This window comes from Macrotis lagotis, chromosome 5 (genome assembly GCF_037893015.1).
Source record: "Macrotis lagotis isolate mMagLag1 chromosome 5, bilby.v1.9.chrom.fasta, whole genome shotgun sequence".
In the NCBI taxonomy this organism is placed as follows: Eukaryota; Metazoa; Chordata; class Mammalia; order Peramelemorphia; family Peramelidae; genus Macrotis; species Macrotis lagotis.
In genome coordinates, this window is record NC_133662.1 from 219,586,348 (window position 1) to 219,608,102 (window position 21,755).

At 38.3% G+C, this 21,755-nt stretch overlaps 1 protein-coding gene across 3 annotated transcripts in view; it reads left to right on the forward strand.

The window, feature by feature from the left end:
- SYCP1 (synaptonemal complex protein 1) overlaps positions 1–21,755 on the forward strand; it is a 99,267-nt gene that overhangs the window by 19,964 nt on the left and 57,548 nt on the right. For all 3 annotated transcript variants that reach the window (XM_074188506.1, XM_074188507.1, XM_074188504.1), the window contains exons 13-14: positions 6,439–6,533; positions 7,702–7,886. In XM_074188506.1, the coding sequence (XP_074044607.1) occupies positions 6,439–6,533; positions 7,702–7,886 (280 nt within the window). The remainder of the gene's footprint in view (positions 1–6,438; positions 6,534–7,701; positions 7,887–21,755) is intronic.

Here is a 21,755-nt window from a genome sequence, read left to right on the forward strand (position 1 = left end):
GTCAGTTAAAAAGCATTTATTAAGTATCCACCATGTTCCAGACACTGGAGATTCAAAGAAAGGTAAAAATACATTGACTTTTAGAGGAAAGAGATGTCTTAATGATGTGAAATGTAGAGGGGGAAAAGGGTAGCTCTTGGTGAATGGTTTCATTTTTTCCCCCCTGTAAAGTATGAAGTGAGTTTGCTAGGTTTTGTTTCTCTTTTATGCTGACAGACTACCTGTCCTATAAATGATTATTGTACTTTTTTGGTGTGTTGTTTTGGATATTTTCTAGAATAACAGGATACTTCTTTGGCCCTTTAAGCTGTATAAAATATCTTCCTCACAAAAAATAATTCTTTGTGGTAGGTAGTGTAAGTTTTATTATTCCCCACATTATAGATAAGGTAATGCTCAGAGCTATGAAGTAATTGAATAAATATCAGGGTATGTACCTGGGTTCTTGGTAAATTCAGTGCCCTTTCCATTGAATCTTGTTACTTTTCTAAGAACATTCACTTTTTTACTTTTTCAGAGTTTGAGAGAAACTCAGTATAGTTTTCCTGATGAAAATGGTTGGCATATTTGGGGTCAAGGTATAATGTATTTGACTGTGGCTGATTAGATATTGGAAGGCTCTACCACAGGTCAGGCAGAAATAGTTCTTGGGAACGTTTGAATTTGGGGATGTCTTTAAATTTGTGCATCTCCCTTTTCTTTTGAGCTACTGCAATTCTGTTTTGCTCTTAGAGTGTAGTGTCTTTTTTGATGTAGGCTTACCATGCTGGACAGTCCTGTATCAGTGTTTCCCGCGTTTCACAGTTCATTCCAAAGTTTCTTAGAGAAATCTTTAAGAGTGTTCTTGTATTTCTTCTTCTGACTTCCATGTGAGCTCTTGCTTTGTATTAATTCTTTTAGGAAATTGGAGAGGAGTTGGGATTGTCTTGACTAAGGAATTGGTAACTTGTATCATACATAGGAGACAAGACATAGGGTGTGATTTAGATTATTTCTTACTGTAGAGAGACATTATTAAATATATGTTTGTATAACTTTCTTTTTTTTTCAGAGACCAACAAATACTTGGTCTTGACTGGTTTTGCTTTTGGTAGTCTGAGATTTCAGGGTATATTTTTATAGTTTCTCTTTCAGTTATGTCTCCTTTAACAAAGTTGTGAAATTACAAACAGGAGGTTGAATATCTAAGTAGTTACAAGGTTATTAAATATCTAGTTTTTTTGTTAGATTTTTATAATCATTGCATAGGAAGATATTAGAATTTACTGTCTATCAAATGTTTTAATGGACTGTATTGTTACAATTCACCATTAATTTTGTTTTAAAGAATTTTCATCTTCCCCCCTCCCCTCTCCCCCTTTCCCCCCATATTTCTTAAGAAGTTAACAGACATAGCTACTTTTTTTTTAGGTTTTTTTTTTTGCTAGGCAATGGGGTTAAGTGGCTTGCCCAAGGCCACACAGCTAGGTAATTATTAAGTGTCTGAGACTGGATTTGAACCCAGGTACTCCTGACTCCAGGGCCAGTGCTTTATCCACTGTGCCACCCAGCCACCCCAATACAACTACTTTCTGAAGATAAACTTCCAGGAATATTTGCTATGTTTTTCCATTGACTTTGGGGATAATTGCTTTAGTTTTCTGTTTGTGGAGACATTTCTTGAAAATGCTAAGATTGAAAATAAAAACTGTGTGTGATATTTAAGAGCACCATCTTCAAGCTTTACCCGGTGTGTGTGTGTGTGTGTGTGTGTGTGTGTGTGTCTGCTACACATGTGCTTCTTAGAAATAACATATTGTCAAATTTCTGTTTTTTTTAGTCCACTCTGCTATCTGCCTCTGTTTTTATGGATGGGTTCATCCAATTCATATTTACAGTTATGATTGTATGTATTTCTTCCATTTTATTTCTTCCTACAGCCCCCCATTTATCCTTTTCTCCCCTTTTACCCATCCCTCTTCAAAAATCTGTTTTACTTCTTAACACTACTTCCTACCTGTTCCCTTGCTCTTATCTTCCTGTTTTTCTGTGAGAATAAGCTTCATGTGTTACCTTATCATCTTCCCCACTTCATTTTCCTCTCTACTGTAAAAGCTCTGCCTTATCCTCCTTTTTAATGTGAGATAATTTACCTTATTCTACCTCTTCCTTCTTTTCTCCCAATGTATCCCTCTTTCTTACCCCTTAATTTTTTAAAAATCATCCCATTATAGTCAACTCACATCAGTGTCTTTTACGTATACTCGTAACTGCCCTAATAAAGGCAGAAGTTCTTGGGAGTTAGTACAACTTTCCCATGTAGGAATGTATACAGTTTAACCTTACTGAATAGCTTATGATTTCCTTTCATTTGGAAGTCTAATTTTCTGTTCCTTTAAGGAATGCTTGAAGGTTCAATGAATTTCATTTTTCCCCCTGAAGGATTATAATCAGTTTTTCTGGGATGTAACCCTGGTTCCCTTGCCCTTTTTATATTCCAAACCTTCTTATCTTTTAATATAGAAGCTGCTAAATCTTGTGTTATCCTGACTCTGGCTTCATGATATTGAAATTGTTTCTTTTGATCTACTTGTAATATTTTCTCCTTGATCTGATAGCCTTGGATTTTGACTATAATTTTCCTGGAAGTTTTCATTTCGGGAACTCTTTTGAGGAGGTGATTAGTATATATTCTTTCACTTTTTATTTTAACCTGTTATCGAGGCAGTTTTCTTATATAATTCTTGAAATATGATGTCTTGTCCTTTTATTATTTTTTGATGACTTTCAGGTTGTCCAATAATTCTTTTTTTTTTTTTAATATTTTTGGAAGGCAAATGGGGTTAAGTGGCTTGCCACACAGCTAGGTAATTATTAAGTGTCTGAGGCCGGATTTGAACTCAGGTACTCCTGACTCCAGGGCTGGTGCTCTATCCACTGCGCCACCTAGCTGCCCGCATCCAATAATTCTTAAAACATTTCTCCTCCATCTGTTTTCCAGGTCATTTGTCTTTCTGATGAGAAATTTTTGATGAGATGCTTTATTGTTTTGGGAATGTTTTAAGGAACCATATATGCTCAATTCTATTTTTTAAGAAATTATTTTCTTTTTCTATTTGACTAATTCTGTTTTTTAAGTAGTTCCTATCTTTAATGAATTTTTGTGCCTCTTTTACCATTTAGACAATTCTATTTTTTTAAGGTTTTTTTTTTTTTAGTATTTTTGGTACCTTTCTTTCAAAACTCTTGATTCTCTTTTTCATAATTTTCTTTAATTTCTGTTCCCAATTTCCCCCACCTTTCTTATTCCATTTAAAAACTTCTTTTTAGGGGTGGCTAGGTGGTGCAGTGGATAAAGCACCAGCCCTGAAGTCAGGAGTACCTGGGTTCAAATCTGGTCTCAGACACTAAATAATTATCTAGCTGTGTGACCTTGGGCAAACCACTTAACCCCATTTGCCTTGTAAAAAAAATTCTTTTTAAGTTCTTCTAGGAATTCTTTTTGGTCTTGCATTTAATTCTTATTTTTTCTTAGAGACTTTGCATGTAGCTGCTTTAATTTCACTATCTTCTTCTGAGTTTGTGTTTTAATCCTCCCCTGTCTCCATTATTAATTTTTGTGATTTGTTTTTTGTGTTCATTTTCCAGCCTATTTCTTGACTTCTAACTTTGTGTTAAAGTTAGGCTCTGCTCTTGAATAAAGAGGATACTGTTCTAATCTTCATTTTTTTTTCATGCTGCTATTTTCAGAGCCAGTTCAGTTAGTTACAGTTAGTCTGTAAGTTTTTGGTTCTTAAAAGTTGGTTTGATCTAAGGAGAGGTGTGGTAGCTTTCCTGTCTTGTGCTGTGATATATGATCCACTGTAAGCACTTTTCTCCACTTTGTGACAAGGTCCCTGCACTCCTGTAAGTGCCAAGGAATTAGTGCTCCTTCTTGTCTTTGTGACAGGAAACTGGAACTAAGTATGAGAAATGGCAAGAGTCTGTACCAATGCCACTGAAGGATTCCCATAATCTCCTTCTGATCAGACCAGTGCCCTTACTGTCTGTGGATTGAGAACTCTGAAAATTACTGCTGCTTTCACTGATGCAGCTGTCTCCAAGGCCAACTGTTAGCATCTTTGTGCCTGCCCTTCATGGCCTACTCTGAGCTCTGGGTCTGACTATCACCCTGATGAAAAAGACCTTTCCTGTTAACCACTTGAGTTGAAACAGACCTTTCCTGTCAATGTCCTGAGGTGGCCTAGGCTGGAAAATTGTTACACCCTGACCTTTTGTTGGTTTTGTTATGTTGGTAATTGATTCGAGGTTTTATTTTAACATTGCTTGGTGGGGAATTTGGGAGACCTCATCCAATTATCTTTTAATTGCAAATTAAGTGATTATTTTTCTCAGTTCTTATTCTTCTCTATCCATTTTCTTCATTTGATATTGTTGATTATATCATTTCTTCTTGGATGCTCTCCCTTCTGCTCTTTTTATGTCATTACCCTCTTGATTTTCTTTTTCATAATTTTCTCCTACCTGTCTATTCACTTGTTCTCAGACTCTTATGCTTTCTTATCATCCACATTATCTACATCCACTCTACTGTGAGTGCTTCCCCAGGGCTTGTCCTGAGCCCTCTTTTCTTTTCTCTAGACTCACTCTTTGGTGATCTGATCAACTCTAATGGATTTAATTTTCATCTCTATGCAAATGAGTTTCAGTTCTGTATGTCTAGCCTCCATATTCTACCCTGAGCTTCACAAATATTATAGCCTTAATTGTCTTTTAGATATTTCAAATTGGATATTCTGGAGACATCTTAAATTTCACATGTCCAAAAAAGGATTTAAGTCTTTCCCTCCCAAACTCATGTTTCTTCCAAATGCCTGTTTCTGTTGATCACAAAAGCATTTTTCTAGTCTTTGAGTTTTATAATCTTGATATTATCCTTGACACCTTAACTTTCATTTACCTCACATTTTCAGTTACCAAACCCTGCCACTTCTACTTTCACAATATGTTTAAATCTGCCCCATTTCTACCTTCACAATGTTTCACATCAGCCCCCTTCTCTCTATCATATCTGATAATTTCTCAACTATATTATTGTACTTACTACTAATTGGTGGTCTTGTCTCAAGTCTCTCCCATTCCAGTTCATTGTATACAATGCTGCCAAAGTGATTTTCCTTAGGTACTGATTGGATCATGTCATTTCCCTATTGAGTAAACCCTAGATTAAATACAAAATGCTCTAGCTTTTAAAGACCTTCATACATAATGTGCCTCTTTAACTACCTCATAGACTCTTTCTCTCTTTCTTCAAGACTCAGCTCAAATACGACTTATGGAGTCTTTTCTGATTCATCCCTATCAACTACTAGTGCTTCTTTTCTCAAACTACCTGAATTTAGCTATGTTGTATTGTGCCCTTCATATTTATTTTGTTTTTACTTAATGTAAAATTGTTTCCTCCCCTTTTAGAAATAATCACCTCGAACAGGAAGATTGTTTAACTGTTAATTCTTTAATTATGTCTTCAGCATCTAGAACAGTTCTTGGTTCTGTTCTAGTAGGTGTATAAAAAAACTTTGATTTATGGATCATTATAGGTTATGTCTTCAATGTAAGAAGAATATACTATTTTCCACATCCAGAGGGAGAACCATGGAGTCTGAATGAAGGCCAAAGCATACTATTTTCACTTTTAAAAATTTGTTTTATGTTTTTTATTTCTTGTGGTTCCCCCCCTTCTGTTCTGATTCTTCTTTCACATCATTTGACTATTCTTTCTTGTGTTTTCCCCCCTTTTGTTCTGATTCTTCTTTCACATCATTTGACTAATATGGAAATATGTTCAACATTATTTGTAACCTATATTAAGTTACTTGCTGTCATAAAGAGGGAGCAGGGAAGGGAGGGAGAAAAATGAGGAACTTCAAAATCTTCCTGGAAATGAACATTGAAAACTACGTTTACATGTAATTGGAAAAAAAAATTAAAAAATATTTTAGTAGTGATGATGATGGGTTAGTGCTGAGCCAGCCATACATTCTTATATAGGACCAGTGATATCCATTTGTGAAAGGGCAGGTCAAGGTAACAAAATTGTCTATAGCAGATTTCTTTCTTTGCATGAAACACACTAACTGTATTTATAGGTATCAATTCTGAGGTACTTCTAGTGGTATATACTCTAATCAAGGGAATTGACTGCTCTAGATAACACTGACTTCTAGGCCCCTTCAGTTGCTGATATTTTCTCTAAGAGAGACAATCTTCATTGATAAGTTCAATGATGCTCATTACTTGATCAGTCATAAACTATCTTGTAGAGGGGTTATGATTCATTTCAGTAAAGAGAATGTCAACCCTAAAGGTCCTTGAAGTATTAAAGAAATAGAGTAAATTTATTCTCTTAGCATATCTTTTCTCCTTTAATATTTCTTTATGTAAAAATTGTTCTTTTAGAAAGGCAGAATGAAAACTTAAAAGAATCAAAAGACCAGCAGGATCAATTGATGTCAGAATTAGAAGAAATTAAAATGTCTTTGCAAAAAAATGAGGTATGTTTTGTGTCATTTTAAATATTTTTTATAGGGCAAAGTGAACAGACATTTTTGAATACTACTTTGTGTATGATATGGAGAAAACTAAGGAGATATAAGACATCATACTTGATCTCAAAGAGTTCAGAATTTAGTAGATATCTAAAAAAGGTAATCATAAATGAGTAGTCACATTTATTAATTAAGTGCCTGTGTCTCACGTCCTATATTATGAATTAAAACACTAAAAGAAAGTTATATCTGTGTCAACTAAGTTATATAGACAACAAGTGAATTATTTATGTATCATTTGGTGCTATAATTTTTGGAATATGTGTCATATCTTGTTTCCTGGTCAAATTGCAAACTCAGTGAATTCAAGGATCATGTTTCATTTAATCTTCGTTTCTCCTACATTGTTTCTAGTAGGACCCTGAATATAGTCAGGCCTTAATAAATGTCGGTTTAAGTAAAAATGTGATAGGAATTTAGAGAAGCAAGAGATCATTGTGGGTTGGAGTAGTTTAGACAGGTGTTTCATCAGAGAAAGGATTTCAGCTGGACTTTGAAGGAAAGACACCATGGAGAGCTCAACATTTATTACACTCCTAATATAATGCCAAAGGAATGTGGAGTGTGAAGGTTAATATCAATAGTTATCAACTCTCTTTCCTCCCTACCTTTACTTTGTCTTTGGAAATTAATCATTTATAACCTGGTACAACAGTTAGTCCATTTTTTTAACCCTAAGGGCAATATAATAACTCTTCTGACTCAAAGATCACAATAATACCAAATTGATCTTAAGCAGGGAATTCTGTCTTGATCTTATGAACTACAAATCCAAAGAACTGTCAGTCAGTTCTCAAACCTTACCACAGTTAATAGATATAAGGGATGTCACACATGGAAGCAAATTTCAGAGACTGGAACATACATTTATCCAGTTAAGCTGAAAGCTCTTCTTTTGCTAGATGTGGTTATGCATGCCTATAGGCCAAGGCTAGAATATTTCTTTAGTTCAAGAGTTCTGAGATGTAGAAGGGCTAAGCTTATTGGATCTCTACACTAGGTCTCCTACCATTATGGTGAGACCCCAGGAGTGGAGGCCACCAGGAAACCTGAGGAGGAGCAAATTGTCCTAGATTGAAATGGAGAAGATTGGTTTATTCTTTGTTCATTTTAGAGTTCTCAAAAGATATTAGAGGAAGAATTACAGACTGCGGGGAAAACAATAATTCAACTTACCAGAGAAAAAGAAGCTCAGATGGAAGAAATTCGTGAAACTAAGGTTACACATTCATCAGCTGTTGCTGAATTTGAAACTACTATTTCCAACTTGAAGGAACTATTGACAACAGAACAGCACAGGTAAAACAAATATAAAATAAGACTTAGATTTAGCATAATGAAAATTCATCTACTTTTGTTATACTTTGAGTATTTTCTACTAATTGCCATGTGAACCTAATTTTGTAGTAGTTATAATTTATTCCCCTTGTGTTTTATGGGAATTATCCTAATTTTTAAAGACTTATCCTAGACAAGGAGGTATTTTAGGAATTTACAGATAGACTTTACTTGAGGCCTCTTCAGAATCCAACCTGAGAGTCCAGTTTTAGTTATGAGACTGAACACACAGCGAATACTACATGTGTATTATCTTCCCCAACTAGTATATGTCTTATGAAGACTGGAACTGTGTTGCTTTGCATTTGTATCCTGATATTCAGTGCAGTGTTTGGTACATAGTAAGCACTAGAGAAATATTTTTATTCATTGATTCATTTTCTCACATAATTCCAAATTGTTTTATGGAATTGTTGAATGAATTCATAGTTCCACTAACTATATGTTTACTTAACAATGGAGCTTCCTTCAGCCACATCATCGACTGTTTCTGTCTATCATCTTTGTTAAATACTGAGTGACCTTTTTTTATAAAGGTAATCACAGAGGAGGACACTAAAAATTGAAAAGCATACTTTGGAATCAAGAGATTAAAGAGAGCCTCACTATAGCAAGGCAGTTTCTTTTATATTTTATTATTTGACTATCCTAAGTTTTATAGTAACTTTTCTCAGTTCTCAAAGCACCCATTATTCACTTTATTCACATTTTCTTAGAAACTTTATAGTCTTGCTTCATATTTTACTAAAAAATTAAGGTTATTTATTGAGAGCTCCTCACTTCCCCTCATCTCACATCATTTAGATGCTTTTCACTATATTCTTAACCATTATCCTGCAAGAAGAGGTGACCTTTCTCTTTGCCAGTGGCAAACTCTTCTATATTTATGCATTATGCCATTCTGACTCATTTTCTTCAGTATATTTATTCTTCTAGAATTCTCACTGTCTCACTAACATTTTCTTTTTGGTAAGGCAGTGGGGTTAAATGACTTACTTAAGGTCACACTGCTAGGTAATTATTAAGTGTCTGAGACTGGATTTGGACTCAATTCCTCCTGACTCCAAGGTCAGTGCTCTATTCACTGCCACCTAGCTGCCCCTGTCTTTCACTCTTTTTCTGTTGGCTGTTTCTCTGCTACCTATAAATATGTTCCTATCTTCGCAGTCCTTAATTTTATTTTATCCATTAATCCCTATTAGCCATTAGCCTAAATATTGCCTCCATTTCATAGCTAAATCCTTAGAGGAAGCCTCTACAAATCAAGGCTTCCACTTCTTTTCCTGAAATTTCTGCAGTCTGATTTCCAAACTCATCATTCAACAGAAACTTCTCTTTCCAAAATCAGTCAATAAATAAATATTTATTAAACACCTGCTATATCACTAAATATGCATTTATTAACTGCCTACTATATACCAGTCCCTGTGAAATATGAAAAAAGTCATTACCTATAAGGAATTTGCAATTTAATGGGGGGGGGGAGAGATCACACATAAAAAGAAGATGAAAAACTGGGAAAGGGGTATAGTCAAGGAAGCTACAAATTGCAAGAGCATGGTGGAAAAAATTAGACAAGTCCCCAAAAATAATGTAGCCTGATGAGAAATGAGGACTTTGACCTGAGCTCCCTCTTTAAATGGAGGTTTTGGAGTTCATTGCTTCACCCTCCAATATGAGGGACAGTGGTAAGGGATGAGGTAGAATCCCAAGGATGATGAGTTCTTGCAGGGTAATGAAGTTTTCCCAATAATGAACTTCCCTGGCATATAGTAGAGAAATCAGAGAACTCTTGAAGTATGGTAGCCAGGTGAGAAAAGTGCTAGACACTATGCTTGAGGATAAAAAACAGTGTCAAGGAGCTCACAATCTTCAAAAAAAATTTTGTAAATTTATTTAAGGCAATGGGGTTAAGTGACTTGCCCAGGGTTACACAGTTAAGCAATTATTAAGTATCTGAGGTCAAATTTGAACTCAGGTCCTCCTGACTCCAGACTGGTACTCTATCCAATTGCACCACCCAGCTGCCACTTAATTGACCATTCTAATAGCCTTTTCTCAATCCTCATTCTTCTTGACATCTCTGCAGCTTTTTGCACTGTTAAATTACCTTCTCTTCTCTCTAGATTTTTGCCATACTGCTTTCTTGTAGCTCTTCTAACTTTCTTTGGCTGGATCTTTACCAGATCAGGGCTACTACTGTGGGTACAGACAGTTCTTGATTTACATCAATTTACAATATGCAAATTCAATTTTATGTAAAGAATTCTGAAAGAAATCCAAATTCCCCTCCCAAATTCCCAAAATTTATTATACCAAGCAGGATAGTATACAATAAGATTCTGAAAGAAAATATGGGAAAGAAGAGATATTACTCTGACTACCAAACTGAACATCTACAGAGCTGTTATGCTGACCTCATTGCCCTATTCCTGTGAAACCTGGAGAATATACCAGTGCCACCTCAGGAAACTGAATCACTTTCATTTAAATTGTCGTAGCAAGATTCTGATGTCACCTGGCAGGTGAAGACATCAGACACTGAGGTCCTTTTTTGAGCTAAACTGCCTAGCATTCCAACATTACTACAAAGAGTGCAACTATGATGGGCTGGACACATTGTTAGAATACTAGATGTATGCTTGCTGAAATAGCTATTTTATGGAGATCTGACACAGGGCAAGTGCTCATAAGGAGGTCAGAAGAAGTGATACCAAGTCACCCTGAAGTTCTCATTGAAGAACTTTAGAATTGAATGTACAACTTGGGAGACACTGGTACAGGACCTCCCAGCATGTCATGCCTTCAACAGTGAGGGTGCTGGACTCTGTGAGGAAGGCAGAATTGAAGCAGCTCAAAGGAGAGAAGTCTTCTGTAAGAACACCCTAGGTATTCATATGGACTATTTGTGCCCAACTTGTGGTAGAACATTCCGGGCTTTTATTGGTCTGATCAGCCACAATCTGACACATTGTAATTTGTCTCAAACACAGTGATGTCATATTGGTCTTCTTTGATAATGAAGGACAAGAACCAATACAATAAAGACACTGCTTGATGTGGGCAGTATAAATGGGTGGGAAGCTAAATAAGTTCCCAGGTGTCTGTAGGTATTAAGTGATTCTGCCTCTGACTGCATTCAATAGTGATCCTTCATATTTTTACAATAACTGGAGGCAAATATGGTCAAGGGGAAAAATGAAAAGTAAGTGGAAGACAGTTGAAGTGGAAATGAAAATGAAAATATGATGGAGGAGAAAAATGGTCATCAGTAGCACATGAACTCAGTTTTGTAATCTCAATTGTAAACACTGTAGTGAAGGATGTGCCTGGAAAATGGAGCACACCAAAGGCAGTACTTGCATGAAATTGACTTACCTGTCAAAACAAAAAGGTGTTATTCTAGAGATGGAGAAACTATTAACCAAATAAACAGAAGACCAAACTTAAAAGAATATTCCTTTAAACTTGGTGACAATTTAAACCAAAGCTCAAAGTCACTTTGAAGATTTAAGGGTAAAGTACCCTGAAGGAAAACAGATATTTGAGGCAAGCAGTGGCTTGATTGCATAATTTAATAATCATTCAGGATTTCATAACATGCAGAGAAGGTGCTAGTACAGATACTGAAGCAGCAAAGAGGTTCTCAGAATTTTTGCAAAATGTAATAGATGAAGGATCCTATTTCCTAGAGCAAGCCTTTAATGTAGATAAAACAATCCTATTTTCTTATTTTATTTTGTACAAATGATGTTTTTTATACATTACTAAAATATTCTTGCTTAAGAGTAAACATAATACCCCCTCCCCCCAAAATGACCCTTATAAGCAATAAAGGAAAGAGAAAAAAAAATAATAATAGGGGCAGCTAGATGGCACAGTGAACGGAGCACTGGCCCTGGAGTCAGGAGCACCTGAGCCCAAATCGGCCCCAGACACCCAACAATCACCCAGCTGTGCAACCCTGGGCAAGCCACCCCAACCCCATTACCCTGAAAAAAACAAAAAACAAAAACCAAACTAAACTAAACTAAAATAAATAAAAAAATAATAATAGGGGTGACCGGGTGGCGCAGTGGACAGAGCACCGTCCCCAGAGTCAGGAGCACCCGGGTTCGAATCCAGCCTCAGATACCCAAACAGTCACCCAGCTGTGTGGCCCTGGGCAAGCCATCTAACCCCATCTGCCCTGCAACCCCCCCTCCCAAAAAATAATAATAATAAAATGTGCTTCAGTCTGTGTTCCAACACCACCAGGTCTGTCGCAGATGGATCACATTCTTTATGATGAGTCCATCACAAAACCTCCTTCCATAGTTTTCCACTGTTGCCATTGCTGATTGCAGCTCCCTACATTCATATTTTCCCCTACCATACACTAAATAATCCTATTTTATCAAAGAATATCATCTTGAACCTACATGTTGATGGAGGGAAAAACTATCTGGGGCATAAAACTCTTTTGCTTGGAGGAAATGCATTTGGGACTTGCAAATTAAAGCTTGTTCTTGGGCACCACTCAGAAAATCCCAGAGCATTGAAAAGAATCAGCAAAGCAACATTATTTGAGCATTATTTCACTAACCTTAAAGCATGGGACATCTAGGTGGTGGAGTAGAGTTGATGGAGAAGGGCAACACATTGCATAATTATGTGAACTTTATAGTATTATGCATTTACTTTACCTTTCATTTCATAATTCTGTTTATTATATATTGTCATATAACATGATATTCTCATGATGGTTCTCAGAGACAACCATGGCATGGTGATTTTTGGATTTGAGTGAGGGGGGGTCTGTGCTAAGTCACCAACCTCACTTTTCCTCCAGAACCATCTGGGTCCAGTGGCCAGATATAGATTAGAATGATTGGAGAAGACCCTGGAGGAGAGGCAATCAGGGTTAAGTGACTTGCCCAAGGTCATACAGTTATCAAACATCAAGTCTTGTCCTCCTGATTTCAAGGCCATTGCTCTATCCACTGTGCCACCTAGCTGCCCTGTGTATTAATCATGGTACAGTATTTAATGTCTATGTTTTTGTACATTTTATAACTTGTATAAAGGCTAAATAAAGTTGGTGGGTAATGGCAAATTTGCATTATGTAAAAAATTGTTTTTCATAGAGGATTGTAGAACTTATGCACAATGAACTGTCAGTATTTCCCAAAACTTGGCCTTGAGTTCTCTTATCCCTTGCTTTCTTTGTTCTTTGTTGTCAAAGAAGACCAAAATGACATTACTGTGTTTGAGACAAATTACAGTATGTCTGACTGTAGCTGATAAGCCCAATATAAGCTTGGAATGTTCTACCACAGGTTGGGTACAAATAGTCCATGAGGACACCTTGGGTGTGGTAAACTTATGTATGTCATGTTTCCTTTGAGCTGCTTCACTTTTGCCCTTCTTATAGAGTACAACACCCTCACTGATGAGGGCACACCATTCTGGGTGGTCCTGTGCCAGTGTGTCCTATGCTATACAATCAATTCCAAAGTTTTTATTTTTTTTAAGGTTTTTGCAAGGCAAATGGGGTTAAGTAGCTTGTCCAAGGCCACACAGCTAGGTAATCATTAAGTATCTGAGGCTGGATTTGAACTCAGGGACTCCTGAATCCACGGTCAGTGCTCTATCCACTGAGCTACCTAGCCGCCCCAATTCCAAAGTTCTTAAGAGAGACCTTCAGGGTGTCTCAGCATAGCTTCTTCCGAGTCCCTTGTGAGTACCTATCCTGTGTGAATTCTCCATAGAATAGTCTTTTTGGCAAGCACATGTCTGACATTCTAACAATGTGGCCAGCCCATTGTAGTTGTACTCATGTTGGAATGTTGGAATGCTAGGCAGTTTAAGCTCAAGAAAGGACCCTAATGTCTGGTATCTTCTCCTGCCAGGTGATCTTCAGAATCTTCCTAAGACAATTTAAATGGAAGCGATTTAGTTTCTTAATATGGCACTGGTAGATTGTCCAGGTTTCATAGGCCTATAACAATGATGTAAACACAAGAGCTCTGTAGATCTTCAGTTTGGTGTCAGTCTAATACACTATTCTCTCCCATACTTTCTTTTGGAGCCTCCCAAACTGAGCTAGCAATGCATATGTGTACCTTATTGTCAATGTGTACCTCCTTGGAAAGGACACTGCAAGGTAAGGAGGTAAGTTAAATTGTCCACAGCCCTCAAAACCTCTCTGTTTGCTGCAATTTGATAGTTCCACATATAGATGGTGTGGTACTGGCTGATGGAGCACCTGGGTTTTCTTGGTGTTCATTGTTAGACCAAAATGAGCACAAACAGCAGAGAAGCGATCCATACTTTGTAGCATCTCAAGTTCAGAAGCTGCTTTGAGAGCACAGCCATCTGCAAACAGATCATCATGCATCAACATTCCCTCCACTTTAGTCTTGACTTGTAACCTTTCCAAGTTAAAGAATTTGCCATCAGTGCAATAGCTGATCTTGATATTGTATTCATCCTCAGTGAAAGCTGAAAATATCAATATCTTGTTTCACTCCATTGGTGACTGGGAGATCCTCAAGAGTGTTATCCAATATCTACAACTTGGGCATGCATGCTATCATGGAACTGATGTACAATTCTGATGAACTTCTCCTGGCAATCAAATTTTGACATAATTTTCCATAAACCCTCATGACTGATGGTATCAAAGACCTTGGTCAGATCTACAAATGTTATATACAGACCTCTTGTATTCTGGCATTTTTTCCCTGGAGTTATCAGGTAGCAAACATCATAGTGACTGTTTCTCTTTCTGAAACCATACTGGCTCTCAGGAAGCTGACCAGCTTCCAGGTGAAGGATCAACCTGTTGAGAAGGCTTATCATCTTATCAATGATGACTATAAGAGAAATACCCCTGGGATTGTCACAGGACAATCTACCTTTATTGAGATGGACAACAGAGGCATTCTTAAATTCTTGGGGGATACCCTCTTCATGCCATATAACCTGAAAAATTTCAGTCAGTCTTTGGATGAGAAATGGATCCCCCACTTTGTAGATCTCAGCTGGAATAGAGTCAACAACAAATGTTTTGCCACTTGCAAGGACCCTAATGGCATTCAAAACCTCTTCTTCAGTTGGAACTTCAGTTAAGGACTGATTTACTTAAGTTTGAGGTAAACAATGGCTTGTGCGTTTATTGATGATGGTCTTTTGAGAGCACTAAGGTGGGGTGGTGGAGCCAAGATGGTGACAAGAGATGATTGCCTCTTAGGTGCTCTCTCATAACACTTATAAACTAAGGACTCTAACTATATTTTCGAGAGACAGAACCCACAGAGGGACCCAGTGAGGCAGTTTTCCTTCTCAAGGTAACCTGGAAAAGAGCAGAAAGGCTCTGCTCCCTGGGGTTGGAGGGGCAGTCCTACAAAGGGGTGACCCACTAGAGCGAAAGAACTTCAGCCTCCTGGACGCAGTCCCAGGGCACTGGGAGCCCCGGCTCACAGCAGCAGGGGAGTTTCCTGATCTACACCCCAGGGAGCACTGGGCACAACTTGGGGGAACAGTGGAGGACCTCAGCCAGAGCGAGCATGTGAAGGCTAGCCCTCAGGGCACACAGAGAGCAGCTTGGCCGAAGCAGTCCACATCCAGGAACAGGAGGCAGAAGCCAGTAAGCAGGAGCCCCCAGGGCATGAGTGCGCAGCTTAGGGAAGGAGCGGAGAGAGACTGCCCGGCTCTTTCCTCTGTCCCTGGAACAGGACTCTGGGGTTCTGACCACATTCAGATCCTGATCCCAGTCTAGGCCCCTCCATAAAACAGCAGGGACCCCCTACCTCAGCCCCATGGCAGAGGGGGCCGCTTATGGTCATTCACAGACCAGGAGGGAGGACAGAGCCTCACATACTGAGACCCTTGTGGGAGTGTCCCAAAAGCTCAGGAAGCACCCCAAAACCAGGCGCAGGCTGGGAAAAAGTAAGCAGAGAAAAAAGAGGAATACCATTGAGAATTACTTTGTCTGTGAGCCCAAGAAGGATCAAAACACTCAGTCTGAAGATGAAGAAGCACAAGCTCCTGCATCTAAAGACTCCAAGAAAAACAGAAATTGGGCTCAGGCTATGACAGAGCTCAAAAAAGACTTTGAAAATCAAATGAAGGAGTTAGAAGAAAAACTGGGAAAAGAAATGAGAGAGATACAGGAAAAACATGGAAATGAAGTCAGCAGCTTAGTCAAGTAAATCCAAAAAAATGCTGAAGAAAATAGCATGCTAAAAAACGGCTTAGGTTAAATGGATAAAATAGTTCAAAAAGTTATTGAGGTGAAGAATGCTTTAAAAAGCAGAATGGGGCAGATGGAAAAAGAGATAAGAAAGCTCTCTGAGGAAAACAAATCCTTCAGACAAAGAATAGAACTCAGGGAGATGCTGAATTTAGTAGAAATCAGGAATCAATATTTCAAAACCAAAAGAATGAAAAATTAGAAGAAAATGTGAAACATCTCATTGAAAAAACAACTGATATGGAAAACAGACTTAGGAAAGATAATTAAAAATTATTGGAATACCTGAAAGTCATGATCAGGAAAAGAGCCTTGACATCATTTTGAAAGAATTACTACAGGAAATTGCCCTGATATCCTAGAAGCAGAGGGCAAAATCTCTCCAAGAAAGAGATCCCCAAAAAAACCAACCCCCAGTAATATTATAGCCAAGTTCCAGAACTCCCAAGTCAAAGAGAAAATATTACAAGCAGCCAGAAGGACACAATTCAAATACCGTGGAGCTGCAATCAGGATCTCACAGGACTTAGCAGCAACTACAATAAAAGCTTGTAGGGCTTGGAATATAATATACCAGAAGGCAAAAGAGCTTAAAATGCAACTGAGAATCAACTACCCAGCAAAACTGAATGTCCTCTTCCAGGGAAAAAGATGGATTTTCAATGAGCCAGGGGAATTTCAAATGTTCCTGTTGGAATGACCAGAGCTGAACAGAAGGTTTGATCTTCAAATACAGGACTCAGGTGAAGCATAGAGATTGGAAGAGAAGGGGAAAATATGAGAGACTTAATGATGATATATTGCATGTATTCCTGCATAGAAAAATGACACTGATAATACTCATATGAACCTTCTCAATTAACAGAGCAGGTAGAAGGAGCTTTTATAGATGAAGCACAGGAGAAAGCTGAATTTGAAGATAAAATATGGTGTAAAAATGGAGTCAATAGAAAAAGAGAAATGTAATGGGAGAAAGAAAAAGGAGAGGGGGAATAGGCCAAGACATTTCATATAATAAGATTTTTCTTTATTACAATGAGCTATTGCAATGATATGGATGGGGGGAAGACAAGGGGGAATGAGGGAATCTTCACTCTCATTAGAGGTATCTAGGAGAGGAAATAGCATATATACTCAATGGGGTATAGACATCTGTAGTAAGGAGAGAAGGGGGACAGGGAGAAGGGGTGGGATGTGAATGATGGAGGAGAGGATGGACCATGTGGGGAGAGTGTTCAGGTATAACACATTTTCTTTTTTACTTCTTGCAAGGGTCTGGGATTTAATGGCCTGTCTGGTACCAAAAGCCCAGGTGGATGCTAGGCCTAAGGGGTAGTATGGGGTCTTGGGACCTCTTGGCCCCAGGGCCAGGGATCTATCTACTGCACCACTCAGCTACCCTACAGCAGAGTCAGAGTGAAAGGAGAGAGAAAATATAGTACATGGTAGTGGAGAAATGTGAAAGGAGGGAGTTGTGATCAACAATGGCAATGGTGGAAAAATGTGGAAGTAACTTTTGTGATGGACTTAACATAAAGAATGTGATCCACCCGCAACAGAGCTGGTGGTGTTGGAACACAGACTGAAGCACATTTTTTGTTATTATTATTTTGGGGGAGGTAGAGGGCAAATGGGGCTGGGTGGCCTGTTTGGGGCTACATAGCAGGGTGATCATTGGGTGTCTAAGGCCGGATTCGGACCCGGGTGCACCTGGCTCAAGGGCCAGTGTTCTGTCTGCCACCTGGCCACCCCTACTATTATTACTATTTAATTTATTTTGGGTCTTTTGTTTTCCTTCTTTTGTTTTATGCAGGGCAGTGGGGTTGGGGTGGCTTGCATGTCACACAGCTGGGTGATTGATGGGTGTATGGGGCTGGATTTGGGCTTGGTTGCTTCTGGCTCCAGGGCTGGTGCTCGGTCCACTGCGCCACCTGGCCATACCTACAATTATTACTATTATTTTTTAAATTTAAATTTTTTTTCTCCCCTTTATCGTTCAAGTGAGCCTATATTTTTTTGAGGGAGGGGGTATTTTTTTTACTCTTAAGAATATTTTATTAATTATAAAAAAATTTGTACAAAATGAGAATAACTATTAAAAATAAAATAAAATAAAAAAAGAACACTAAGAAAGTGTTCAACCCATCTCTCTAGGATCATGTCCCTATTATTAATCAATGTTGATCTATCAGCACTGATTAGTTGAGATTGTGTGGGATAAAAATCCACTTAAACAAAAATATGGAGACTAGTCTGAGCAAAAAAAAAAGTTTATTTTGGCTTTTCTCGAGAAAAGGGCACACTCCAAGTCTCACAAAGGTAGTGAAGATCAAGGAGCAGCCTTGAGGTGAGAGTCAAGCAAGATTATATGGCCTAGCAGGATCCCCCCACCCACCCTAGTCCCCTCTCTTCCAACCTGATTGGTTAAGGTTTTCAGAGTTACAATCTTTATGTGAAAAATCTACCCGGTAACAAAGAGAAGAATAAAATGTTTTCATGGAACATTACCTCACCATCCAGATGGTGAGGGTTTCAGAAGATTTCTAATGACCTTTTGTTGTCTATCTAAATGAATTAATGTCTGAGTATGCAAGGTCTCCTTAGTACTTATCATCAAACAAGAGAAGGCAGTCTACTGTTCTCCCAGTCTATCACCAAATAGGTGGCTAACTAAGAATGCAAGGTCTCTTCTCTGGAAGCATTCCATTATTTCCCTCCCTAACAAAATTAGGAGGGTGTCTGGTTGGGAATGCAAGGTCTTTCTGGAAATAGTTCACTGTTTCCCTCCTTATAGAATTGGGAGGATGTTTGACTGGGAATGCAAGGCCTCTCTTCCTCTTCTAAGAATAGCCTAAGGGTAACAGTCTGTCTTTGTTTAAATGATTTTTAACCCTGAGAGGACTTCACTAGGAATATTAACTCTTAAGAGGGAATATTCCACTTAATATGCACCATATGTCTTTGGCTCATAAATAGCCTTCAAGGCATCATGTTACTGTCTGCATAAAATTGAATTTCATCTGCCTTCTTAGCCAAGAGTCCTATATCTCTCTTAGCTTTGCTTGTATTTTTTTATTCCTTTTTTAAAGATTTTATTTGTTTTGAGTTTTACAATTTTTCCCCCAATCTTACTTCCCTCTTCAACCCCCCACAGAAAGCAATTTGTCAGTCTTTACATTGTTTCCATGTTGTACATCTTTATTTTTGATGGAATTAAATGTTGCCTTCTTAGAAATGAATGAGCTATTCTGCTGGCAAACCCTGTGGAGTTCTCGTTATTCATTTAAGCAGCTTCTGTATTTCCCCATCATTTTCATCAAACCAGTCTTGGTGTTTGTGAGTGTTCTGGCCCAGATGAGCAGATACAGTGCTTTACACCAGATTCTGAAAGCTTCCCATTCTTTTTCTGCTTCACTGTTGCCAACTGTATGTTGGCTCAGTTTTCCAAGTTAGCAACAAACTGTTCCCACTCAGAGAGGCACTCTAATCTCTTGACATTAATTCTTCTAATATTCATTTTGCCTTGGGGCCATTACTTTGAATGTTAATATTTAACTTGGAGAGGATGGGTCTGTGATCAGTCCAGCACTCTACACCACACATTGCCTTTGTCACTCACATCCTGTCTCTCTCCTCCTTACCATCATGTAGTCTTATTAGATGCTAATGTTTGCAACATGGATTCAACCAGGAAGTTTTATTATGTTTGGGTAAGTGGAAGACAGTGTTTGTGATGAGATGTACCAGTCTTCAGTAGAAGGTGACTATTGCTATTTGCTGTTTCCAACTCCATACCCTGCCATGTCTGGTAATCTGAGCCTACTCTAGCATTAAAGTCACCCAGAATTATAAACTTGACCTCTTTCGATACATTGATGATAAGGATCTCCAGGTCTTCTTAAAATTTTTCTTTAACTTCATCAGGTTTCATCATGTTGGGAGCATAGGTACTGATGGAGGGTGGCATGGTGTTTTCCTGGAAGTGGCAATCTCATTGTCATAAGCCTGTCAGTCATTCCTTTTGGTAGGCATTCAAGAATGTTGACTAGCTTAGTTTGATTGCAAAATCAACCCCAGCTTCACCATGTTCCCCTTCTCTGTGGCCACTCCAGAAAAATGTATATCCAGCGCTAACTTCAGTAAGCTGACCTTCATTTGCCAGCCTTCTTTCACTGAGGGCTGCTATTTGGATAGCATACTTGCTGAGTTCTCTTACAACAAGAGCTCATTTGGATTTTGTGTTGTCTGTGAGTGTGTGTACGTTCTATGCACTGATGGTGAGTGGAATATTCTTTGAAGAAGTTTTTGTAGATTTTTTTGTCTCATCTGCACTGTGGGATTTGCACATGCTGTGATAATCAGACCAGGGATAGATAAGCAGACAATTTTTAAGGCATCTTTTCTAAACTCTTCCTCACATCAGGTCAGCAGTGTGATTCTTAAGAGGGCTGCCCAGTCACCCCAGGGGCTGCTGAATCTCACTCTGCTTTTATTGAGGAATGGACCCTATAGTCCTGTGCTGCATATGTGCCAGGCTGTGACTACAACTCCCAGTGGATTTGTACCTGCTACTTCATCACTTGCCTATTGCCACAGGGGAATGATAAAGTATGGGTGATATCTTTTGCTGCATGCATAAATTGTATTGAAGTGTGGTAGAGCTTCATGAAGTCATCTGTCTCACTCTGTTCCAAAGTCATCACGATCCAACATAACAAGATAGAGTCAAGACAACTGGCTCTAGATGCAGTGGGAACCTTGCTGTTGTAATGAAGTGTTCTCATCTGCCCATTCCACCAGTGAAAGACTTCATGTGCTTGGGGTGGACACCCTCCACAACTCACTGATGAGTTTGAGACTCCCTCAGTTACCTTCAACTTGATTTAACCCCCCCCCCCACCCTGCCAAAATGGTTTCCTGGGGTGTGACCGCTATGTATGCTACAGCTTCTTGGAGCCACAGGTGAGTTAGGTGGTTCAGGTGGACCTCAAAGGTGGAAAACAGCCCTGAAAAGGACTTGGCAGCCCACACACCAAAGGTACTAGTCTTCCTTGAATACAACTCTCATGGACTTTATTATAATCCCTGACTTTCTTCAAGTCTCACCTAAATTTTGCCCTTCTGTAAAAAGCCTTTTCCATTCTTTTATAGTGCCTTCCCTTTGAGATTATCTTCCATTAACCTAGTATGTATCTGGTTTTTATATAGTTCTTTGAATAGATTGTGAGCTCATTGAGAACAGACTTTTGCATCTTTGAATCCCCTGTAATTAGTATGTGCTTATTAGCAGAACTGAGAAATATGTGTAAGCTCCTTGAGGTAAGGGACTATCTTTTTGCCTATTTCCAATTTATCTTTGTGCTTTTAACATAAAATATGTAATAAATCCTATTGACTTGACTTAATATTTCTGTAGCTACAGCATTTCTGTAGCCCTGGCTACTCTGTCCATCTGCTATCCTGAAAATGCTTATGATATTCTCAAGTAATTCTTGATGCTTTAATAATATTTTTAGAGTTTGGAAGTCAGTAATCCCTGGCTTGTAGGGGGAAAAAAAGACTATTTTTCATTTCATTACAACTAGCTTCTCAAT